The sequence below is a fragment of the Macrobrachium nipponense genome, chromosome 6, assembly GCF_015104395.2.
Source record: "Macrobrachium nipponense isolate FS-2020 chromosome 6, ASM1510439v2, whole genome shotgun sequence".
Taxonomy (NCBI): Eukaryota; Metazoa; Arthropoda; class Malacostraca; order Decapoda; family Palaemonidae; genus Macrobrachium; species Macrobrachium nipponense.
Genome location: NC_061108.1, coordinates 79,494,653 through 79,516,847, shown reverse-complemented (window position 1 = coordinate 79,516,847; position 22,195 = coordinate 79,494,653). Strand labels below are relative to the sequence as shown.

The following is a 22,195-nucleotide window of genomic DNA, read 5'->3' as shown; positions in this document are numbered from 1 at the left end:
AAAATTATCTAAAACAGTTACTAGCTTTACTTACATGAGCATGGCTAAAGTAGCAATAACCCCACATGCATGATAGGCATGGTTGAACACATCATTGCTTGGGTACTGTGCAGCTGCATCAATAACAAACCACCATCCCAAAAAGAACTGAAAGAAAAAACACTTCCGAGTAAACCATTTATTTAAAAAATATAAAGTAGTAAATCAATTCATAATTCAATAACTGCCCTGACTTTCTTTGACCCACTCACGCGGTACATTACCCTCTCTCTCATAATACTTCATTTGGGCAACAAATTACCAAACTTCTCTTTCCCATAACAAAAGAAAGTGCATATAAGTGATGATGATATGCATACATATCTACTTCCAAGGGCATTTTACTCAACACCATATATTCAAGATAACATGCATTTTTCCTGGATATCTAGGGTAAAACACCAGCGACTACCAACCCTTATCACGGTGTACAGGTCTTATTCACTCGATATTTAAATGGTGAAACAAGAATACAATTACAACTCCAAGCATACCATTCAAAAGATTGAAGTTTCGTCAACATAATGTGATATATGAAAGCCCCATACGAACTAAAATAAGCATGTGACGCTCTTCGTAAAATATTTTTTCAAGGCAGTTTTGAAATCCAATATGGCGGCTACCATGGGATGTACCAGTTTTGAACAGTGACGAAAATCATCTTTCCCAGCAATCATTTGAACAATGTTAGCGTATGTATGTAACGTTTATTGATCTTACTCAAGTTTTGCAGTGTAATCAGCACAATAAAACAACATTTTGTTGCTATATTACTGAAAGTATGAAACTTTTTATTCCCGGGGTCATGGTTTGAACTGAATTCATTCTTACCTTGTAATCGGTGATTTTTATCCTTACTGCCATCACAACTGAAACTCCACAGTGCTTATTTGATTGTTATTATACGCAGTTTGGTCTCAGTTCACTCCACATTGCACTTTAAACCCGTTGCTGTTGCTGGTTCCTAAGCGCGCGCCACAAACACAATTACGAACAGCAGACGACGAAACTGCAAAGTTTTATTCCCTAAATTGTTTACTTTACTCATTATTTAGTTTAAATTTACTTTGTTTTTAAGAATTTCTAATTTAATTCATGTATATTATCCCTCCCTTTTTTGCAACCAAAATTACCCGAAAAATTATAGATATTTCTAAAGTAGACACAATCAAATTTTTCTAACGTTTTCGTACATCTGGCTGCCGAAAACCATAGAGGAACGACTACGGAGAAGTGCATAGAGGAACGACTACGGATAATTGAATTAGTATATATATATATATTTTTTTTTTGCTTTTTTGTTTTTGCTAGCACTTTTCATAGATTTCAGTCTATATTAGTATTTTGAATTTCTTTAATAACCGTATGACAGAAATAAATGTAACCTTTAATGTTTGCATGCTAAGAATGGCAAAATCATCGTTGCCACATTAGTGGAGGCTTCACACATACGCTGTTTCATTATTATAAACTGTTTCCATGAATTCTAGTTGTCATAGTAATGCAATAATGATAAAATTGCTTCAATATTTACATATATATACTTCCAATACATAGCCTAATTTCACCAATTTCAACGTTTTGTGTGTAGTCTTATACCCAGTTTGGAGGGTCAACACATACCGAATGGCGAGAAAGAGAGAGAGAGAGAGAGAGAGAGAGAGAGAGAGAGAGAGAGAGAGAGAGAGAAAGGAAGGCGAAGGGACGAAGGAAAGGGGTGGAGGGGGGGGGAGAGGGTAGGTGGAGCTTTATACGCGTGTTCGTATCCATTTCTGCATAATGGAGTTTTTGTCTCTTGGTACAGTAAGTTCCAAAACTGAAGCGACAAATTTCAGAGAATTTCGTTCGAAATTCACTAACTGGCAACTACAACTCGTAGCTGAAAAAAATATTTTTTTTCTACAGTGAAAGCTCTATCAAGCAAAATAAAGCTAACATATGATGCACAAATATCAAATCTATGATATTTATAACAATCATAAGAAAAAATTATGGTAATAGTAATTATTTTAAAGTATAGCAATTACTTCAAACTATAGAAACGAAACAATTTGAAATTCTCGTTCAACACAGGATTACCAACATTACCAATGTATATTTCGAGCAATGTGGAAACAAATATTTAATATTATAGTGTATTATCAATTATTTTAGCGAAGATGCATAAAACCATGCAAGTATCAATAGAATGTGAAGGGAAAATCTCTGCGACATAAACATAATCAACCATGAATGCACCTAGATTCAATGGAGAAGTTGGGGGTGGTTGGTAGTTCTGATTCTAGCTTCTAGGACCGAGCATAAAACACCATCTTCGAGAAAGGCTCTAACCTCTGCTGCATTCTTCAGGTGAATAGGCCTAGTTCCGGGAATTGCAAGGCTTACAATGCAGGGCCACTGTCTGTTATTTAGGCAAAGATAGAACCTTCATGACCGACACCAGGACCTGTCCTTGCACCTGGGAAACAGGCTCGCTATATAAAAAATAAGAAAGTCGGTCGCAAGCAACCAGAACACCCGTAAAATCACCATCTGGTTAGTAGGGAGACGACAGACCCCAACCACCCCTTCCCCCCTCTACCTCTACCTCTACCCACAATACTAACTCCACCTTTTTCACTTCAACCTATTACCTCAAATCTTCGAATCATATCCCAACTGTGAAATTTAAGACTGAATTTGCGTAATCGATCCAGTCAAGTATTATTGCATAACAGAAATTTATGAGCTTTTTGGGGATTATAATATATATATATATATAATATATATATATATATATATATACATATACATATATATATATATATATATATATATATATATATATATATATATATATATGTGTATATGTGTATAGGTATATGTATATCTATATATCTATATATCTATATATATCTATATATCTATATATCTATATATCTATATATATATTATATATATATATAGTATATATATATATATATATTATATATATATATATATATATATATACTATAACAGGCGGCCCGCGGTTAACGGCGCAATCACTCAGCGGCGAATCGGTTTTACGGCGGTCGTCAAAAATATTCATTAAAAAAATAAGGCATTTTAAAGGTATCTTTACGGCACAAATGTTCAGTTAACAGCGCCGCTAGCGCCGTTGGTCTAACGAGTCCATACATTTGTAGAAATGCCGTTCAGACCATAAAGGTTATGCAAATTATATTAACAAATTTTTATGGAGAGTTATTACGTTAGGTTATTAGGGTAAAATATATAGGCCTAGTGCTCGATTCTTTTAAAACAGACCTACTGGTTATTCCTAGTAGATAAAAAACGTCCTGAGAGAGAGAGAGAGAGAGAGAGAGAGAGAGAGAGAGAGAGAGCATAACAGGGGAATACTCGAATTTAAAATAATGCTCGACAAGCATATTCACACGCCGGATCGTATCATGAACAAGAATAGTTTCACTTATGCTCTGAAAAAAAAAAAGGTGGAAACCTACGAAAATGATATTGTTATGTTTTACAATAAAGTTTCATACTACTACTTCCTGCAGATATATACATAGCTAAGACTCCGTCGTCCCCGACAGAGAAATTCAAATTTCGCGCCACTCGCTACAGAGTAGGTCAGGTGATCTACCGACCTGCCCTGGGTGGCAGGACTAGGAACCATCCCCGGTTGTTTTCTATCATATTTCTCTCTTCCACCTGCTCCTCCGCGGGGAGGCTGGGTGGGCCTTTAATTGTATATATCTGCCAGGTAAGTATGTATGAAACTTTATTGTAACATAACAATATCATTTTCATACAATCAACTTACCTGTCAGATATATACATAGCTGATTGGCACCTTCGGTGGAGGGTAAGAGACCAGCTACTATATGGAATAGACAGGTAAACAACCATATGTTGTAGGTATAAATAAAACCTTGGTTCCTACCTGATAGGTGGTAGACTTGGTGGTGTTGCCCAGTAGTCTGCATCACCTCAAGAAACTTTAGCGAGATATGTGATCTATGGCCAAGAGTTCTTGTGGGTCTGCCGATGGGGTCTTACCCACTTACTCAGCAGAGCCTAAAAGGACTTTGTCAATGGGTGCTGATCCACTTATATGACAATACACCTTATGAAGGAGCACACAACCAATCCCGACCACCTGATCCTAACCATGTGTTAGAACTAAGGATTGTTACGAGTTATCCCCGAACTCGTCACAACAACCGTAACTCAAAAACCACTACGCACACATACATAATTTTTTCAAAAAAAAATTATACTCAACTAATTGGATATGACGAGGAATTCTCTATGAACAACATAGACGGCCGCCCGTGCGAGCCTGAATCCTCCATTGTTCGAAGAGATTCTCGACCATATCCAAACAGAAGAACAGTATATACATTTTAAGGATTGGTGTCGGCTCCCGTACCCAGAATCGTATCTGCCGATACGATAGGACCCTAGAGAAAAGCACTTCTCATACGTCACACGCACGTCTTTCAAGTAATGAGATGCAATACTGAGTTGCATCTCCAATATGTCGTATCTATAATGTTTTTAAGCGACATATTCTTATAAAACGAGAGAGACGTCGCAACCGCTCTTACTTCATGAGCTTTTACCCTCAGTAGTTGTAATTGTTCGTCAGGACAGACCTTATGAGCGTCCGTAATGACGTTTCTTACAAAGAACGCTAGAGCATTCTTTGACATCAGTCTTGTGGGGTCTTTTACCGCGCACTAAAGACCTTGTCTAGAGCCTCCCAACTGACGCTTCCTCTGAAGATAGAACTTCAGAGCTCTAACAGGGCATAGAGGACCTCTCTGCTTCTCTGCCTACGAGACTAGACATTCCTTTGACTTCGAATGACCTAGGCCAGGGATTCGTGGGATTCTCGTTTTTCGCTAAAAACAGAGTCTTAAACGAGCAAATCGCCGAGTCTCCCTTGAATCCTACTTTATCCTGCAGAGCTTGTAACTCACTAATTCTTTTTGCCGTCGCTAACGATAAAAGAAATAGGCATTTTCTAGTTATGTCTCTAAATGATGCCCGATGCGGAGGCTCGAATCTATCCGAAGACAGATATTTGAGGACTACGTCCAAGTTCCAGTTCGGAGGTACTGGTCCTTAGACTTTGAAGTCTCAAAAAGATCTTATGAGATCGTGGAGATCTTTGTTATTTGCCAGATCTAAACCTCTGTTTCCTGAATACAGCCGAGAGCATACTCCTGTATCCCTTTATTGTGGATACGGCTAGATGAGATTTTACTCTCAGGAATAGCAAGAAAATCCGCTTTAATTTCCGCTATAGAGGTAGAGGAGTAGGACAACTTCTTGGCTCTACACCACCTTCTAAAGACCTCCCACTTCGACTGGTATACTTTCGTAGTGGAGGTTCTGCGAGCTCTCGCGATAGCGCTTGCCACTTCGCGAGAAAAGCCTCTCGCTCTGACAAGTCTTTCGATAGTCGAAGGCAGTCAGAGCGAGAGCGGGGAGGTTTTGATGGTACCTCTTGAAGTGTGGTTGTTTGAGAAGATCCGTCCTTTCTGGTAGGGATCTTGGGAAAGTCTACGATCCACTCTACCACCTCCGTGAACCATTCCTGGGCCGGCCAAAAGGGGGCTATTAAAGTCATCCTCGTCTCTTTTTGTTTGACGCCACAAACTTTTTCAATACTAACCCCAGGATTTTGAATGGGGGAAAAGCGTAAAACGTCCACTCGAGACCAGTTTAGCAGGAAGGCGTCTACCATAATTGCTCTTGGGTCTTCCACGACCGAGCAAAACACTGGGAGCCTTTTTGAAATGTATGTTGCGAAGAGATCCACATGAGGAGTTCCCCACAGAGACCAGAGATCGAGAGACACTTCTCGTGCAGAGTCCATTCTGTATGAAGGACCTGGTTCCTCCTGCTGAGCCTGTCCGCCCTCACATTCCTTACTCCCTGTACGAACCTTGTCAGCAGGGAGATGTTCCTGTGAGACGTCCAAAGTAATAGGTCCCTCGTGAGTTCGTAAAGGAACGAGGAGTGTGTCCCTCCCTGTTTCCGAATGTAGGCAAGTGCGGTTGTGTTGTCCACGTTACTTGCACTATCTTGTCTCTCACCAGAGGTTCTAGGCTCTTCAAAGCCAGGTGTACGGCGAAGAGCTCTTTGCAATTTATGTGCCAGAGACACCTGTGCTGGTTCCCAGGTTGCCCTGACACTTCCTCCGAGCCTAATGTCGCTCCCCAACCCCAACCCGTCTCCGACGCGTCGGAGAACAACACTAGGTCTGGGTTCTGTGATCTTAGAGAGATCCCTTTGTTCTCTTCCAGAGGTAGCAACACCACTGTAGGTGTGGCCTTTACCTCCACTGGAATGGGAAAAACGTCCGACAGTTGTCCGTTTTTCCAGCTCCAAGACTTCTTGAGGAAGAATTGAAGTGGACGGATATGAAGTCTTCCGAGAGGGAAGAATTGTTCCAGCGAGGAAAGCGTCCCCAGAAGGCTCAACCATTCCTCGCTGACGTTTGCTGCTTCTCTAAGAAGAGAGAGATTATCCTCAAACCTTTTGCGGTTCTCTCTTGCGAAGGAAAAACTCGAAAACCCCGAGAATCCATCCGAATCCCCAGATAGACTAGGTCTTGTCTGGGGGTCAGCTGAGACTTCTCGAGGTTCACAAGCAATCCCAACGGCCTTGGTCAAAATCCAGAGTTAACTTTATGTCCTCAACACGCTGTCTCTCCGATCTGGCCCTGATGAGCCAGTCGTCTAGGTACATCGAGACATTTCACTCCTTTGAGATGAACAAATCTCGCCACATTTCCTCAGCAGGCTTGTGAAGCCCTAGGAGCTGTGACAGGCCGACAACACAAGGCTCTGCACTGAAAGACCTTCCCCCCCGTCTTGAAACGGAGGTACTTACTTCTTCGACGAAGGTGTATCGGGCACGTGAAAGTAGTCGTCTTGGAGATCTAGAGACCCCATCCAATCTCCTTGTCGTAATGATGCTAGACTGAAGCAGACGTCTCCTGGATAACTTCTCCTTCTGACAAATTATGTTTCAGAGCGCTGACGTCTAGTACTGGTCTCCAGCCTCCCGAGGCTTTCCGCCACTAGAAAAAAGTCGATTGTAAAACCCCGGGGAGTTTGATCCAGTACTAGTTCTACTGCCCTCTTGTCCAACATTTGTCCACTCGATCGAAATAGTATCCCTCAGCAAAGGATCCTTGTACTTGGCTGATAGGTTCCCTTGGTATTGAACGTTAGGGATGGCGGAGTATTCAGGAAAGGGATACGATATCCCTTCCTTATGAATATTTAGTGAAGACGCGTCTGCGTCTATCAGTGTCCAGGCCTCCACGATCCCAGGAGCCTGGCACCTAACTTGTGCTTGGAGGAGAAATGTTTCATTTTCCCTTTTTAAAGGACGAAAGGCGGACTTACCTCTTCTCTCTGGGCCCTTCCTTCTTGCGGGAGGTCTGGATATCGGACCACCTCCGAAAGGCTGCCTTAATTGCTAGGTTCTTTCTGTCCGAAACTAAAGCAGGTTTCTTCTTCCTAGCTGACTGCGTGCAGAAGAATCCTGTGTCGCCTTCCTCAGTTAAAGAGTGAGCTATGTCCTCACTAACCTTAGAAGGGAACAAATAGTCCTACAGTGGTGCATATAGTAGAGCCTGCCCTCTGAGCATGCGAGACTGCCTTGTTAAGAAGCGCCATACACTGTCCCTTTTTCTTCAAAAGACCTGCTCCAAATAATGAAGATACTTCAAGATCCATCCTGTACTGCTTGTTGGTCGATGCAAGGACAAAATGCATAAATAACAGGGCTTCAGGGTTCGACTTCCCTGGCGATCGGTGGAGCTTTCTTGGACATCACCCAAGGGACCATCTAAAATTTGAAGACTTCCAATACATGGAAAAGTCCCTTGAGGATATGATCCAGTTCTGAAATACCTCCCATGTAATGCGCGCAGAATTAAGACTTGGACGCCTTGAAGCGGTCAACTACCGTCGAAATTCTGCCTCTGTAGTAGAAGGGAGAGCGATAGACACATTCCTTCCCCCCGTCTTGTACCATATACCTCTTTTCTCCCCCTAATCTTGCTGGAGGCATGCAACATACTGTCCTGACTAAGTCTTTCTTCGGCTTCATCCAGGTCTAAGGCGTGTAAAGCCCGCGTCATCGAGATGTGGGCTTCATCTTCAAAAAGACGAAGGCTTCTTCGCCTTCAGCACTCGAAAAGAGCGAGCGCGGAGAAGGAGGAGCCGCCGTGAGTCACTCGTCTCCGTATTCCTCCAGAAGCAGGGTAGTCAACACCTAAATATAGTTGGAACACGCCTCTCTTCCATGTCGTCATCCATCCGAGTTTTGCTCCAACTCGTGATAATTCTGAGTTTCTGTTCTTCCTTTCAAGAACTTTCCTCTTCTCGAGGAGACAAACTCTCTGATCGGGAGGGGCTAAGGGAATTAAAGTCTTTCCTTTTTCCCGTTATTGTCGGACCTGGAAGGCGGTCACAACCTGTGCGGCTTTCTCTTGCGCTTTTAGAAACGCTGTATGACCGCTTCCCCGCTCTCCGTAGCGTCATGTATGACTCTCTTGTTGACGTTTTGATGACGCTTCGCGTCTGGAATACGCTTCGTCTCTCTTAAGGCTTTCCTACTCGGCGTCACAACTTGACTGAGCGTCACGTCTAAGATCCGCTGAAATGACTCTTCCTTCTAAAAGACGTGCGGTAAGGCTATTCCGATCTTCTTGTCTTACTAACTCTTCGTCAGCCCCCGTTCTTCGGGCAGGTGCGAGAGGACTAGACTTCTTAATTGGAAGCGTCACGTCCTTCCGAGGGGCGCTAAACATCCCACCAGAAGATGACTCGTTGTTTCCTGAACCGCCATAATTATCTTCCTTCTTGAGGCTTCTCCCTACGGCTAGTGGCAAATGACACCTCTCGTCATCACTCGGGAAACAGCATGATTGGTGGTACTTCTCATAAGCGTCAGGGTGACTACGGCCACCTTTCGCCTTCTTATACAGACGGGGCGTCATCCGAGAAGCGCTCTGGCTTGAATCAATGTTCTTGCTTCCATAGGGCCGCTTCAGCGGTCTCGATAATGTTTCCGGCTCCTTCCCCCATCGTTTTAGGTGATGAGAGAGGAGAGTGACGAGACAGCTCGCGAAGGACGCTGTTCTATAGCGCCCTTGAGCCTCCTGCCGATCGAAGCAGAGCTAGCTGAAGGGACGTCTGACCGTTGGCATTCCCCACAACCTCCTTAAGGGCTTTCGACTTTCCTTCTCCTCTTGGGCCTTTGTGAGCTGTGGAAGATCTAGGCCTGGGACGTCCGCAGGGACGATCAAACCGCCCCCTCCACAACACTGGGAAACTTCACTTCACTGTATGCTCACTTTCACTAGCCCTTACCTTTGAAGTCAGCCATCTTGACTTCATGTCTCTAATTGTAGCTTTCAGATTAGGCGATTTCCGATGCGCATTCCGAAAAGCACTCTGAGAATGAGATACATAGGGAGAATCTACATCAGTAGGATTAGATTGGTCAGTGAAAGCTCAATAGCCTTGAACTCACACCTTTCATCGTTCCTAATTCTTCCTCTCTAACTTCTTCAATAAGAAGTCAAAGTCTTTCACAACCAGGATTCTGCCTTCAACCATCGAATTCCTTACAAGTGTTAAAAAAAAGCAGAACACTGAACTACTTCCCCTACGTTTACGGCATAACAGTGTGAGGATCAACCGAGGCTTTCGGTATCCTCCACCCTGCAGCCCTACATTCACCCATTCTCACAACTCACATTAGAATCAACATACTGAGAAAATTCCCAAGAGTGTATCCAAAAACAGCCCACGTACGAATGCCAAAACAACGATCCAAATACGTCAACAAAAAGCCGAAAACGTTGATCAAATGTTGAAAAAAAGAATCCAAGTCAGGAGGTAATAACCAACAATGTTGATACCTACCACCGCGACATAGAAAATATGATAGAAAACGGGATGGTTTCCTAGTCCTGCCACCCAGGGCAGGTCGGGTAAGAGAAATCACCTGACTACCTGTAGCGAGTGGCCGCGAAATTTGAATTTCTGTCGGGGACGACGGAGGTCTTAGCTATGTATATATCTGCCAGGTAAGTTGATTGTTATGAAATACTTGTTTGTGCGACCCTGAACCGCAATTCCCTGCAAAAATTTGCAAAATCGAGAAATTCCATGAAATTTTAACCTCTTACGCCGTTGGACGTATTAAACGTCGAGTCAAACTGTCTCCCGTATGTGCGATTGACGTACCATAACGGCGACTCAAAAAAAGTTTTTTTTAAAATTCGCAGGAAAAATACTTATAGGCCTACCAGCCGAAACTGTTTGAATCACGCGCCTTGAGGGATGCTGGGAGTCACGGATCAAGGTGTTAGTTTTTTTTTGTTTGTTTATTTTTTGTTCTACGCGTGCCCCAAGTGCGCATGCGCGTAATCCTTTCCTTCTCGCTCCAGCCAGCCTCATCGTAGCATCATGCCGTCGTCGATCCTTTTGGCCGCAATCGGTGTTTGACTGAGCTTGTGCGAGACTTTGAACATTTTGTGTTTGTACAGAAACATTCATAGAGGATGTCCTGAACGTCGTATTAACCACGCGAAAGGCATGTTTTAACCCCGTCCGGAAGGGAATCGTGTTAGAAGAGTTTTGGACTGTGCTGGCGAAGGACCATCACCCAACACTGACCTCGCTCCTTCAACCGCCGTTGTCTGTTGCGACCACCTAGTCGTGAAAGTGCTTCGAATGTGTCTCATTGCCGTTAGTAACCCCCAAGGAAGCATCGTGCCGTCACTTAGGGGCATTCGTAGGAAGTTGGCGCGGGCTCAAACAGGAACATTGACGATTATTTATCGGAGGCTTGCTCGATCGAGAGCATTATTGGCAGTCCTCATTTGATGGCGGTTGGTCATCCAGTGCCGAGGACATTACTCCTGATCATAGTGATGACAGGATTATTTGCCCCTACCAATGGTCCGTTCGAGGTCAACATCCCGAAAGTGAACTAGAATTTAGTAGTTTTAGTGCTTATGAGGGGAATCTGAGGAGGGGGAGGACGATGATTTAGGATCAAGGTTTTTGTTGCCGATGATGATGGGGATACAGAGAGCGAAGGCTTGAGTGAGGAGATGGGCCAGTGAGGGGGGTTTCGTGTGGGGAATCGTGCCCGCGTCTCCGGCCCGCGCGCCGCTGAGGGGCACATAGAAGGTCGGATAGTCGTGCTAGCCGAGGGTCGTCCGAGAGCGACGATGGGGACAGAGGACCCACCCACCTCCATAGCATCCCATTTACGGCAAATCCTGGGCTCAACACCGTACCGTTCCCCTGACTGCTCTGGGTTTTGTTCAGCGTTTTCTTACGCGTGAATTGCTGGCGTACTGGTAGCAGAGACGGCGGACTACGCCCGGTAATTGCCGGGATGAACTACGCACGGACATATCATATCACTGGCGAGGCTGCAACCTCCCTGACATGGCGCATTTTTTTGGGGCTCCACAATTTTTTTTGGATTGATTCCTGCTGCCGACGTCAGGATCTATTGGAGAGGCGTAATTTTTTTTTAAAGTACGCCCAATTGCCCGGCATTTAGCCCCATGATACTTTCCCGCTTGGACAGATATTTCAACGCCTTCAACCGAAGGGCCATACCCCGAATAACTCTGATCGCCTCATTTTAGTGCGCCCAGTTTGAATATATTCTTTAACGCGTAAACTCTCGTGTTCCTGGCAAGAACCTTTCTTTCGATGAGGGGATGAGCCTTACAAAGACCGTCTAAGCATCAAGTGTACTAACCCCAAGAAGCCGAAGAAATATGGCGTTGAAATTTTTTATTATTACCGAGGCCAACACTTAGCTGACGTCGTGGACTTTTTCGGTGTCTTCCGGTCTTCTCCACGAGTGCTTGAAACTGTTTTTGGGCTTGTGGATCGTTTAAGGGAACCATGGATACCACCTGGTTATGGATAATTATTATAATCGGTATCCTGGCCCGGAACTGTATGATGCAGTGTTCACAGTCAGTGGTACCCTTCGGTTGGTGCGTGGGCCCCTAATTCCCTCAAGAGGTACCTATCCGATCAGCAACATCTGGCAAAGAGAGACCTACAGTGGGCGGCGGAATGGAGCCTGTCTTCGTCATCTGTTGTAAGGGTGTCCGACTCATATCCCATGGATTACGACGAGCCATCAACCTGTCCAAAGAGGAGATCGTGCAGCGGAGAGAAGACGCGTCAACAGGGCCGAGTTGTGTATGAGCAGTTTCGTGTCGAGCGCCCTAACCGTCTTGGGCACTCCCAATAGCCATGGGAGGAGTTGATCTTTGATCAACTCATCCAATATTAGTCCCTTCGCCAGGAGAACGCAGGAAAGATGGCCCCAAAAGCTCCGAAATACATTCTGCAGTTGGCCCTCCAAATGCCTACGTACTAGACTGTGGGTACTACGTCCCGCTCTACGGAGATGAAGCCACCTTACAGTTCTCGAGGCAGCGGGGAACCCTTCTCAACTTTGATCAATGATTGGCCTTTTTTTTCATGTCTGCCCCCTGCCCAAGCTGTAGATCTACCCCATAGAGAAAGGGCAGACCTTAGGGGTGCCTACTTCCGGTCATCCTTCTGCCGCCGCCCCTGCTGGCCGACGCCCCTGCTGCTGAACGCCCCTGCTGCCGCCGCCCCTGCTGCCGAGCAAGCCCCTGGGCTGCTGCTGCCCTGCTGCCGCCGCCCTGCTGCTGACTCCCCCACCCGCGCCCCTTTCTCGTCGGGTAAGTGGACACTCCCGTGTCGGCTGAATGCCGGGGGATCACACACTGGATCTCCTAGAAGGGCGCAGGCAGAAACGTTGCCGGGTGTGCCATTGAATGGCAGAAGGAGAGACACCCGGTTCTTCTGTACTCACCTTCAAGATCTGCTCTATGCAGGTTCGGGAAGTGTGACCGGAAATACCTACAGTGTGGCTTCTATTGGAGTGGCGACTCTGCGGCGGTCCAAAGGGAGGCTCACGGGACCGCGCCCAATCCCGAGGCGGCCGTAAGGGCGCGTCTCCCTCCTTCCACCTGTAGACCTCGTCATGTCGAGAGAAAAAAAATGCAAGACTCTTTCATTGGAGAGGGGAGAAAACAAGAATTAGAACGAAGAAGTCAGGATTAGGAGTGAGTATTCTTGCATTTGTTTGTATAGTTATTTTTTTTATTTATTTTCAAGTTTTTATATCTCAGTATCTATGCATGAATACGATTTTCATTGTATCAAAAAAGAAAAGTGTCACCTGCGTTCCTTTTATTGTGTATTCGTACCAGAATCGAAAATGTAATAAATAAACACACATATCTATATTATATATATCTATATATATATATATATAATATATATATATATATAATATGTATATATATATATATAATATGATATATATATATAGGTATATATAATAATGTATATATATATAATGTTGTATCTATATGTCTATATATATGTATATATATAGTATATGATATATGTATATATATATATATATTATATATATTATATATCTATATATATATATATATATATATATATTATATATATATATATACATATATATATAATATATACATATATTAATATAATCTAGATATACATATATATACATATATTACATATATATACAATAGATCTATACATATAATAACATATATATATAATTACATATATATACATACTACATATATAATATATATATATATATATATATATATATACCACACAGACACACAGTCGGTGCAGAAAAAAAAGACAACGAACGCTCCCCTGTACCAATTTGTAAACATATCATAGCATTATTATAAAAAAGGAAAATAAAAGGGAAAATTTTACTTTCACTTATATTTTTGTTTTCCAAATACTTAGACATTTGTCTCCATTAGTTTGAGTACAGCTTTTAAACCTTCTTGCATTGAAATGTGCTACATCTTTGACAAATTGTGCATCCATGTCTTCAAACCAAAATTTACGGATGGCATCCCTTTCAATTTTGGGAGGGACGTTTTCTCATCTGCTAGTGCTTCAGTTTCCGTTTCATGTATGCCAGCATTTTCAATTTGGGGTTTAAATCTGGTGAATTGCTGGCCAGTCCAATTTCCTGAATATTAAATTCCTTATGAAGGTTTGTGACCCTTGTGAAATCGGTGGCAAGGTCTCCATCTTGCATAAATACACGAATGCCCAAAAGTTCCTTGTAAGGGACTAATTCATTTCTAGAAGACATTTCATAAATCTCTCCATTCATTGTCGAGCTCTCTGGGAGAAAATATAATCCCCCACGTACCCCCTATCCGCTGAAACATCCCCATGACCATCACCTAAGCTGGATGTTTCACCGTCTTGAACTGTGTATTTGTGTGCAATAGCGGTTAGATCCTTGGGCCATCCATTACTTTTTTGCCACTCTATGATAATGTGGAAGTATATTCATCGCTAAAAACTAACCTTTCCCCCAATCCTTTTCAGTCTTCCACTTCAATATTTTCTGCATAAAAGCCATCCTTTTTTTGTTTCATAGGCTTATTGAGGAGTGGCTTTCTTTGCTGCAACACGACATGGGAGACCAAGGTCTTTCTGCAAATCGTGTTCACAGTCCGTTCAGATACTTCCTAAGCAGATCAGGTTTGAGACTTCAAAATTTTGGCTGGCATTGATGGATGTTCCATAACAATCCTTTTTAAAAGGGTTATCCTTCTTTTTGTAGCTCTTTTTCGTTGCCTCCCTGAGCTTTCCTTCCGTTCAGTGATGAATCAAAGGTCTCCTGTCTTGGAGCGGTTTGCATCCACAATGAGACGGTGCTTTAGAGATTCCCAGCTCTCTTGCAATATGCTGACATGACTTGCCAGTTTTCCATAAGGTCACAATTTCTGCTTTCTTAACAAGATAAGGAATTTTAAGCATAATTCATTGGCTACGCGCAGAGCGCCAAAGGTAGCGTGACGAAAGCGTGAAGGGGGCAGGAGCGCTACACTTAACATCCGACCTTCGGGACAGCTTGAGTATCACTGAGTGCTTAGTAAACTCATGGTACCGAACAAAGCGAGACAATAGAGGCCCTGCCATACGAACGTAAATTGGGGAAAATATAATACTTCTCGGGCGGAAATCGCAAGAAAAGTCCGAACGCATTTATTACAGTAATATATAGGAGTCGTTCGCTTTTGTTTTTGCGCCGACTGTATATGTATGGATGTATGTATGTATGTATGTACTGTATGTATGTATGTATGTTATGTATTATATATATATAATATAGATATATATATATATATAATATATATAATATATATAATATATATAATATAATATATATATATATATAATATATATATAATATAATATAATATATATAAATATATTAATATATATATAAATATATATATAATATATATAAATATATATAAATATATAGATATAGATATATAATATATATAATATATATAATATATATATATACTATATAATATATATATTATATATATATTATATATATATATATATATAGGATATATATATATATATATATATATATATATATATATATAGATATATCTATATCTTTTAATTTTTTTTTATGTTGGTATTTTTTGGGTAGAGCAATCATAAAGTCTATAAATCTTCATGTTATTTATCTTCATTTGAAATAAATTGAAGTCTCTTGAAACAATATTGTGATTTATGGTGAATTTTTTGAAAAAAATTATCTTTCTTCCCTCCGCGCGGCACGCTTCGCGGCCGAAAATCTCCCGAATGCGTAGATCGCATTATCCGATATATTTGCTCCTTTTTCATATTAGCCGTTTTATGGAGTTTCATATATCAAAATGTGCGCAAATTCATGAATAAATACAACAAAAATAATTAAAGGTTGTAGCTTTTCTCATTTCTGAAATATCTGCATATAAATTACAATAATTGGAAAAATGACAATTTGTCGGAAATTGCCTTTTTCCTACTATACAAACCTGAGGTCCTTTAACAATAGGAAGGTAAACTAGCGGGCAGCTGGGACGGTCCGTATCTTCGACAAGGGGAGAACTGTAGTTAACTGCTTGTCCGATCGTCGCGCGCACGCGCGCCCGAGGTGGTGAAGAATAACTTTTGCTTTAGGCCCTGCAAAAAGTTTGCAGAGTGAGGGGTGGCATGAAGGGTGGGACTATATGTAAAGGACTCAGGTTTGTATAGTTATGAAAAATGCAATTTCGACAAATTGTCCATTTGTTCCCGATAACGTCATACGAAACCCTCGTCCTTTATACAATAAGGAAGACTCACTTCTTGGTGGGAGAATCTGAGTCTTTTTTGTGAACAGACTGGTGTTCGTCCAACCCTGGGTGCCGCCCTGGTCGTAAGAGCAAGGAGGGATTCCTAACCTCCCCCTGTCCCCGATGTCGTGTGTGCACCGCGAGCAATGGTCGACCTCTGGCCAAGTACCTAGAGAGAGGGCAAGCGGTATCTCTTTCGTACCAGCAAGCAAGAACTTGTTCCTGTTTTGCAATAGACAATCATAAAATGATGGGTTTGTCTCAATTTGTCTCCACTTCCTCCCCCTTGTTGGAGGAAGTGGGTGGATATTTACTCCCTATCCCTACTGAAAGGGATGAGAAATTTGCTCTATTGAGTAGCTCCCTGCATCTCGTCATTCCTTACCCAGCATGGTGACGACCGTGTCCTCTACCCAAAGGTAGAGGGAAGAAAAAGATGGGAAGAGGAGCCAGTCACACTCTCATTATCCTCATTCCATTCTTACGGTCACACCCAGGACTCGATGCTGTTCAGCCTGCTAGGGTCTGGGGGTAACTACACAACGTGTTTGAGCAACGCACCACGGTTTCCCAAGGAAAAAGATCCAAGGAACTGTGGGCAATATCCTGAGTAGAAGGAGGTGCATTGCGTTCCGGTTGGACCAGGCCCTTCCTTCATTACCTGCCGCACGGAGGAAGTGTCTTTGCGGAACGCGAGAGCATGATGAAGAGGCGTCCACACCTCATCCTGGGTGTCGAGTTTTCTTCAGACAGCCTCCGTCGCATCTTCACAGGACAAAGCAGCATAGCCTTCGTATCGGAGGCGGTGACGTCCATTAGGGAGGTATTGGTGAAGGACTCGAACCAATCGTCAGTTTTACCGAAGGGGTATCTGAGTCTTCGCTACGAAGATCGGTACGAAAATCGAGCGCAACAAATCCCCATCCCTTTGTGGCTTGACTTCGCAAGAGAAGTCATGCGAGTTTACCTAGAACGAAAAGAAGGGGAATAGTCGATGACCTATCCCTCTTCTCGACTTTGGTTATGTACAGTACTCATACTGGAAGCATAATTAAGAACGAAGTAATGATTGCTCTGGAACAACCGAACTAAGTCCAATAGCATAGTTCGTAACTGACTCGGGCGCTGCTGACAGCTGCCGACTGCTGGTTCGGAATCAGTAGAAGGCAAGTTGTCAAGCATCCGGGTAAGTAAACGTGAACCTTCGCCTTTACAGAGTTATGCTGAGGACCAACAAATAAAATATTTTTTTTAGTCACCGATGCCGGGGACGGCGCTGCGATGTTCTCTTAATGTCATAAGCTCAAAAGGCGAAAGTCAATTGCCTTCAAAAGACCGAGGTCCTGATTGGCAAGAAATCTCATAGACGTTGAATCTCAGCTTAAGGAGAAACAACACTATGTGGACCGTTGAAGACGAAGGTATGCAATGAATGCAACCTACGTCTTCCGCTGAATGAGAGAAGGAATCGTCAAGAATTCCATACTGTGCTTCAAATGACTGAAACGCTAACCGCCATTTCATTTGCTGTCCGTTGTGCACTGAACGCGGGGCGTTCTTCAGTAATTAAACACAGGGGAGAGCCCTTGAAGAACTGCTTCTCATGGCTGAACGTTTGGAAGGTTAGAGCTGGCAGGTGTGGGATATGGGCGATGTCTTTTTCAATACATCTGCTATGCCGGGGTGAACAATGACAATTGTACACTCCGAATACAAGATATTTTGAGGACAAACTCATATTCCGCAAAAATCATTCGCATTATCGGGATACGATGCAGCCAGAGACTAGTACAAGAATTCTGTTACCGTGCGGTAAACAGAAAGATGAGAGTCTAATAGTATATCTCTGTTTAAATTCTCGCAATACCGAAGGACGATGATATACTAGCTTTCTCAAGCAGTATATGGTCATATTCATGTAATGCGAGAATCCCACGTTACTCAGGGAGACTTAGTCCGGTGATTGTTGGGCAGATATACGGTTTTGTTATTTCAATCAAAGCAGTGAGAAAGACATAACAACCGTCCTAGCTCAAAGCGGTCAGCTGATACTGAAATAGCCTCGGGCAATTTCATACGCAGTACTGTCCGCTGACTCGTCATCCTGAGTTGCCAAGTAATCATTTCCACGAAGGAAAGCGTTCGGCTAGAACCACCGAGCATAAAAAGATATGGCTCTGGCAATTAATGTAAGCGAAAAACGAATTTCCCGGTAAATATAAAGCTTAAATGTGTTTGTTGTGACAACACCATAATATATACAATTGAAACTGGAAACTCCTGGGAGGTTGCAGGCAACCCGGGTGCAGTTTCAATTAGATACTTTTTTCGTCTAAGGTCGCAATCCGTAGAATAACCAGTATGCGCCTACCCCTCGTACCATTCACTGCTTTAGCAGAATCATGTCGCGAGGTTAATATACGTAGTATATTTGTAAGGATTCCTGAACAACGATCGCTCCTCCTACATTCTTTTCCTTCAAGAAAACAAATAAGGATTGTAGATTCGACCACCTTCGTTCTCTATTAAGAAGAGTGAGGAGAATCTTCCCTCCGAAGGAAAGCTTCAATGGTGAACAGAATACTAGACGATAGTTCCGGCCAAACGATATTCGCGTCCGTTCTTCTCTGATTCCATGTTGGTCCGCCTACTGTGAGATATCTTCTTTCGCAGCAGTCCCTTATGACTATGCTAGAAATTCCCAGGAATCGAGCATAGCGAGTTCCCGAATTATCGTGTAACATATTCGGATTCTTCGTCTCGCTCACTTGACCGTGGGTTCTCGCCTAAGTGTTTGGAGATCGTAAAAAAACTCTAACACTATGATGCGCTAGAAATTCCGTAGAATCTAAGCAGTCTGCGAAAACCCCCGACCGAATTTCGTCAAACGATATCGGCTGGTGGTCCTCTCGATTTCCCGTAGAGACGAGAATGGGGCCAGGATCCCTCCTCAAGCGACCGGGCTTACGTCGGTAGGACCCCGAAGTTCCCCCGGTAGCGCAGTCCCCAACGTGGGATCCTACAGAGAAATCTCTGTAGGATCCTTCCCCTTTCCCTCGAGCCGTATGAGAGAGGGAATGGGGGAGGATTGGATACTCGCTCGCTCTTCCCAGTGGGAACTAGCAGTTTGGAGAAGAGTAGGAGTCAGCATCGCCGCAACCTCTCAGAGTCTGGGAAACGTATCGTCAGAGAAAAAAACGTTTTCCCCGAGTAGGGTTACGAACTCTCACGTAGTAAGGTCTGCGCCACTGTGAACGTCGTCTGGGTGGCGGCTGATCGAACAACCTGCAGAGAGAGCCGATACCGTCCTCCGCTCATTCCAGTCCTCGTCGAGGTCCGAAACCTCTCAGGAGGACCGAAGGAGTATTAACTACGGTGTCCGAAGACACGTAGAACCGCCGCTGGGTCGCCGTAGAGTAGGTGGAAGTAGCTTGATCGACCGGGCCAGAACTGAGAGAGCCTCTTGGGTCCGGAGACGAGTAGACTCTGGTTCAAGACAGAATAATCAAGCTCCGATCGCGTCAGACCCACCGTCGTTTGGGTTCCCTCTCGGCCCCAAAACGACTCGAGCAGATGAACATGGGCTCGCTGGTGGGAGTGGCGTATCCTTTCCCCCCCGGTCGTTGTGCTGACGAATCAGTGGGCAATAACCTGGGTACAGTTACTCTAGACTCGGAAGTTACAGCGTCTTGCGAGAGTAGGACCGTCCAGTCCCTCAACAAGGAGCCAGCTCCCAGGACCCCTCCTCCTTCAGAGAAGGACCAGCAACAGATCCTGACGGTTGCCTCCATCACTTGCGGGCGTACACTTCCTGGTTGGTACCTAAGACCAACCTGCACGTGCAGCGTCCGTGACGTGATTCTGAGCGCGCATCTCTCACGATCACTCCTATATACCTCGCTCTTCCTGGCGTATGCCGAGGAAGTTGAAGGTATCGGAGAGACAGACACTGACGCTACCACCGCCTCTCCACCCCTGACGGCGGTCGCCTCCCATCACTTGCGCGTTACGTCCTGGTTGTCCCTAAGACCATACGTGGCAAGTGACCGGCGATCGTGACGGTATCGTGAGCTGCGCAACACTCTCACGATCAATCTAGCACCCCTCGCTCATTCCCGTGTAAGCCCTGGAAGTTGAAGGTAGTGGAGAGACAGACCTGACGCTCCCCGCCGCCCTCGCTGGCAGGACCAGCGGCCGTGGGGGGCTGGCAGCCGATCCACCAACACACGCGGTGGGATCGATCTGTCAAGGCCTGGCCGTGCCGCTCACCTGTGGCGAGCGGCTCAACTGGGTCACGTCGACCTCCGTGGGAGCGGCGTCAGGTGACCTGCAGAGCTCGCTTTCGCCGTGAGACCGGTGAGCGTCTCCGTGCGGCCGTCAAACGCGCTGGTACCTCAGCTGAGGCTGGTACCGTGTCGACGAGGGGACCTGGGGGACCTCTTTCCCAGCCTCAACCCGTGGCCGGTCAGAGGCTTGTCACGTCCACCCGAGGTACCGCTGGTCGCTGGCGAGAGCGGTCCGCGCTGGCCTGTCGAGAGTCACCTTAGCGGCTCTCGACAGTCTTCTGCTCCGTGGCCTCGTTCATGACGCTGAGCGAACTCAGGCCGTCCTTAACTTTTGGCTTGCACGGTCACCCGAAGGAGGAATCGTTTACACGTCGGTAACTTCTCGCTTACTAGAAACCGAGCCGGTACCTGGCTAGCAGCAGAGCTGCCAAGGACAGGTCGGGGTTACAGCGGTCTCCGCCAGACACACCCTTGGTCCCCGTCTTCTTCTTCTTCTCAGAAGGTGGAGACGGGCCCCGTTCCCCAAGGAACAGGAGGACCACCAGAAGAACCCCCCCGTCACACCGGAATGTGGACGAGGCCCTTTCGAAGTTCCCGAAGGAGGTCTTTCTTAGGGGAATATACAAAACCGGTTACCATCTGGTCGCTGCGAGAGCGGCCGCTGGCCTGGACGGAGTCACCTGCGCGTTTCTCAGCCGGCCTCCTTACTGCTGCCGTGCGTGGTCTTGGCGCCCCGAGCGAACTCAGGGCTCTGGCGCCAAACTTTGGCTGCAGCGGTCTCCCGAGGGAGAAGCGTACACTCGGGATGCTCCCCGCTAACGAGAGACCGAGCCGGAAAAAAATAACGGCTGTGCCGTGCGGCAGTCGCCGCTTAGCACCAGGCGAGGGAAGTACCCAGAGCCTAACCGATACTCCTCTGGTCACCGTCTATCTCTTCCTTACGGAGGGGAGACGGGCCCCGCTACCGAAGAGCAGGAGCGAAAAAAAAAAACAGTCATGAAGGACCTCCTCCGTCCCACCGGTGTGGGACGGTCCCTTAGAAGTTCCCGAAGGAGACTTCTTAGGGGGGGGGAGCCAGCCTTCTTCTTCGGCTTATGGGCCCTTGAGTCGAAGGGGAGAGGCAGGCAACGACGAAGACGAAGATGACACCTCCCTCTTCTCTTCGTCCAGCTCACTCAGGACAGTCGTCAAGTGGTGGATCCTCCATCCAGGCCGTAGTCGGGCGCTATTGACGAAGCAACACGGCCCCGACTGACACCTGTCTGTTAAGGACCTGGGACTGGGGAAGACACACCCATGGGCAGGCCAGACATGGACAGGCGCAGGAACCAGGAGCGACAGGAACAAAGCAACCAGCTCTAGGACGGCAGGGAACAGCGGCACGCGGTAAACCACAGGAAGGGACAGCCAACCCAGTAAGCGGAACCACATCAGCGACAGGTACGGCAGGCCAGCCATCGCCTCAGTAAAGCCATCGGCATCCAGCGGGGTACTGGCGGCCGTCCGGGGCGAGCTGCTTGACAGCGAAAGTCGGGGCAGGCAACACGAAGATAAACACAGCGGCGGCGCATAACCC

General features: G+C 45.1%; 1 protein-coding gene across 1 annotated transcript in view; it reads right to left on the bottom strand.

Annotated features, from left to right (window-relative positions):
* LOC135216396 (transmembrane protein 50A-like) overlaps positions 1-22,195 on the bottom strand; it is a 63,595-nt gene that overhangs the window by 28,968 nt on the left and 12,432 nt on the right. The window contains exon 2 of the mRNA XM_064251680.1: positions 35-147. Within this exon, the coding sequence (XP_064107750.1) occupies positions 35-147 (113 nt within the window). The remainder of the gene's footprint in view (positions 1-34; positions 148-22,195) is intronic.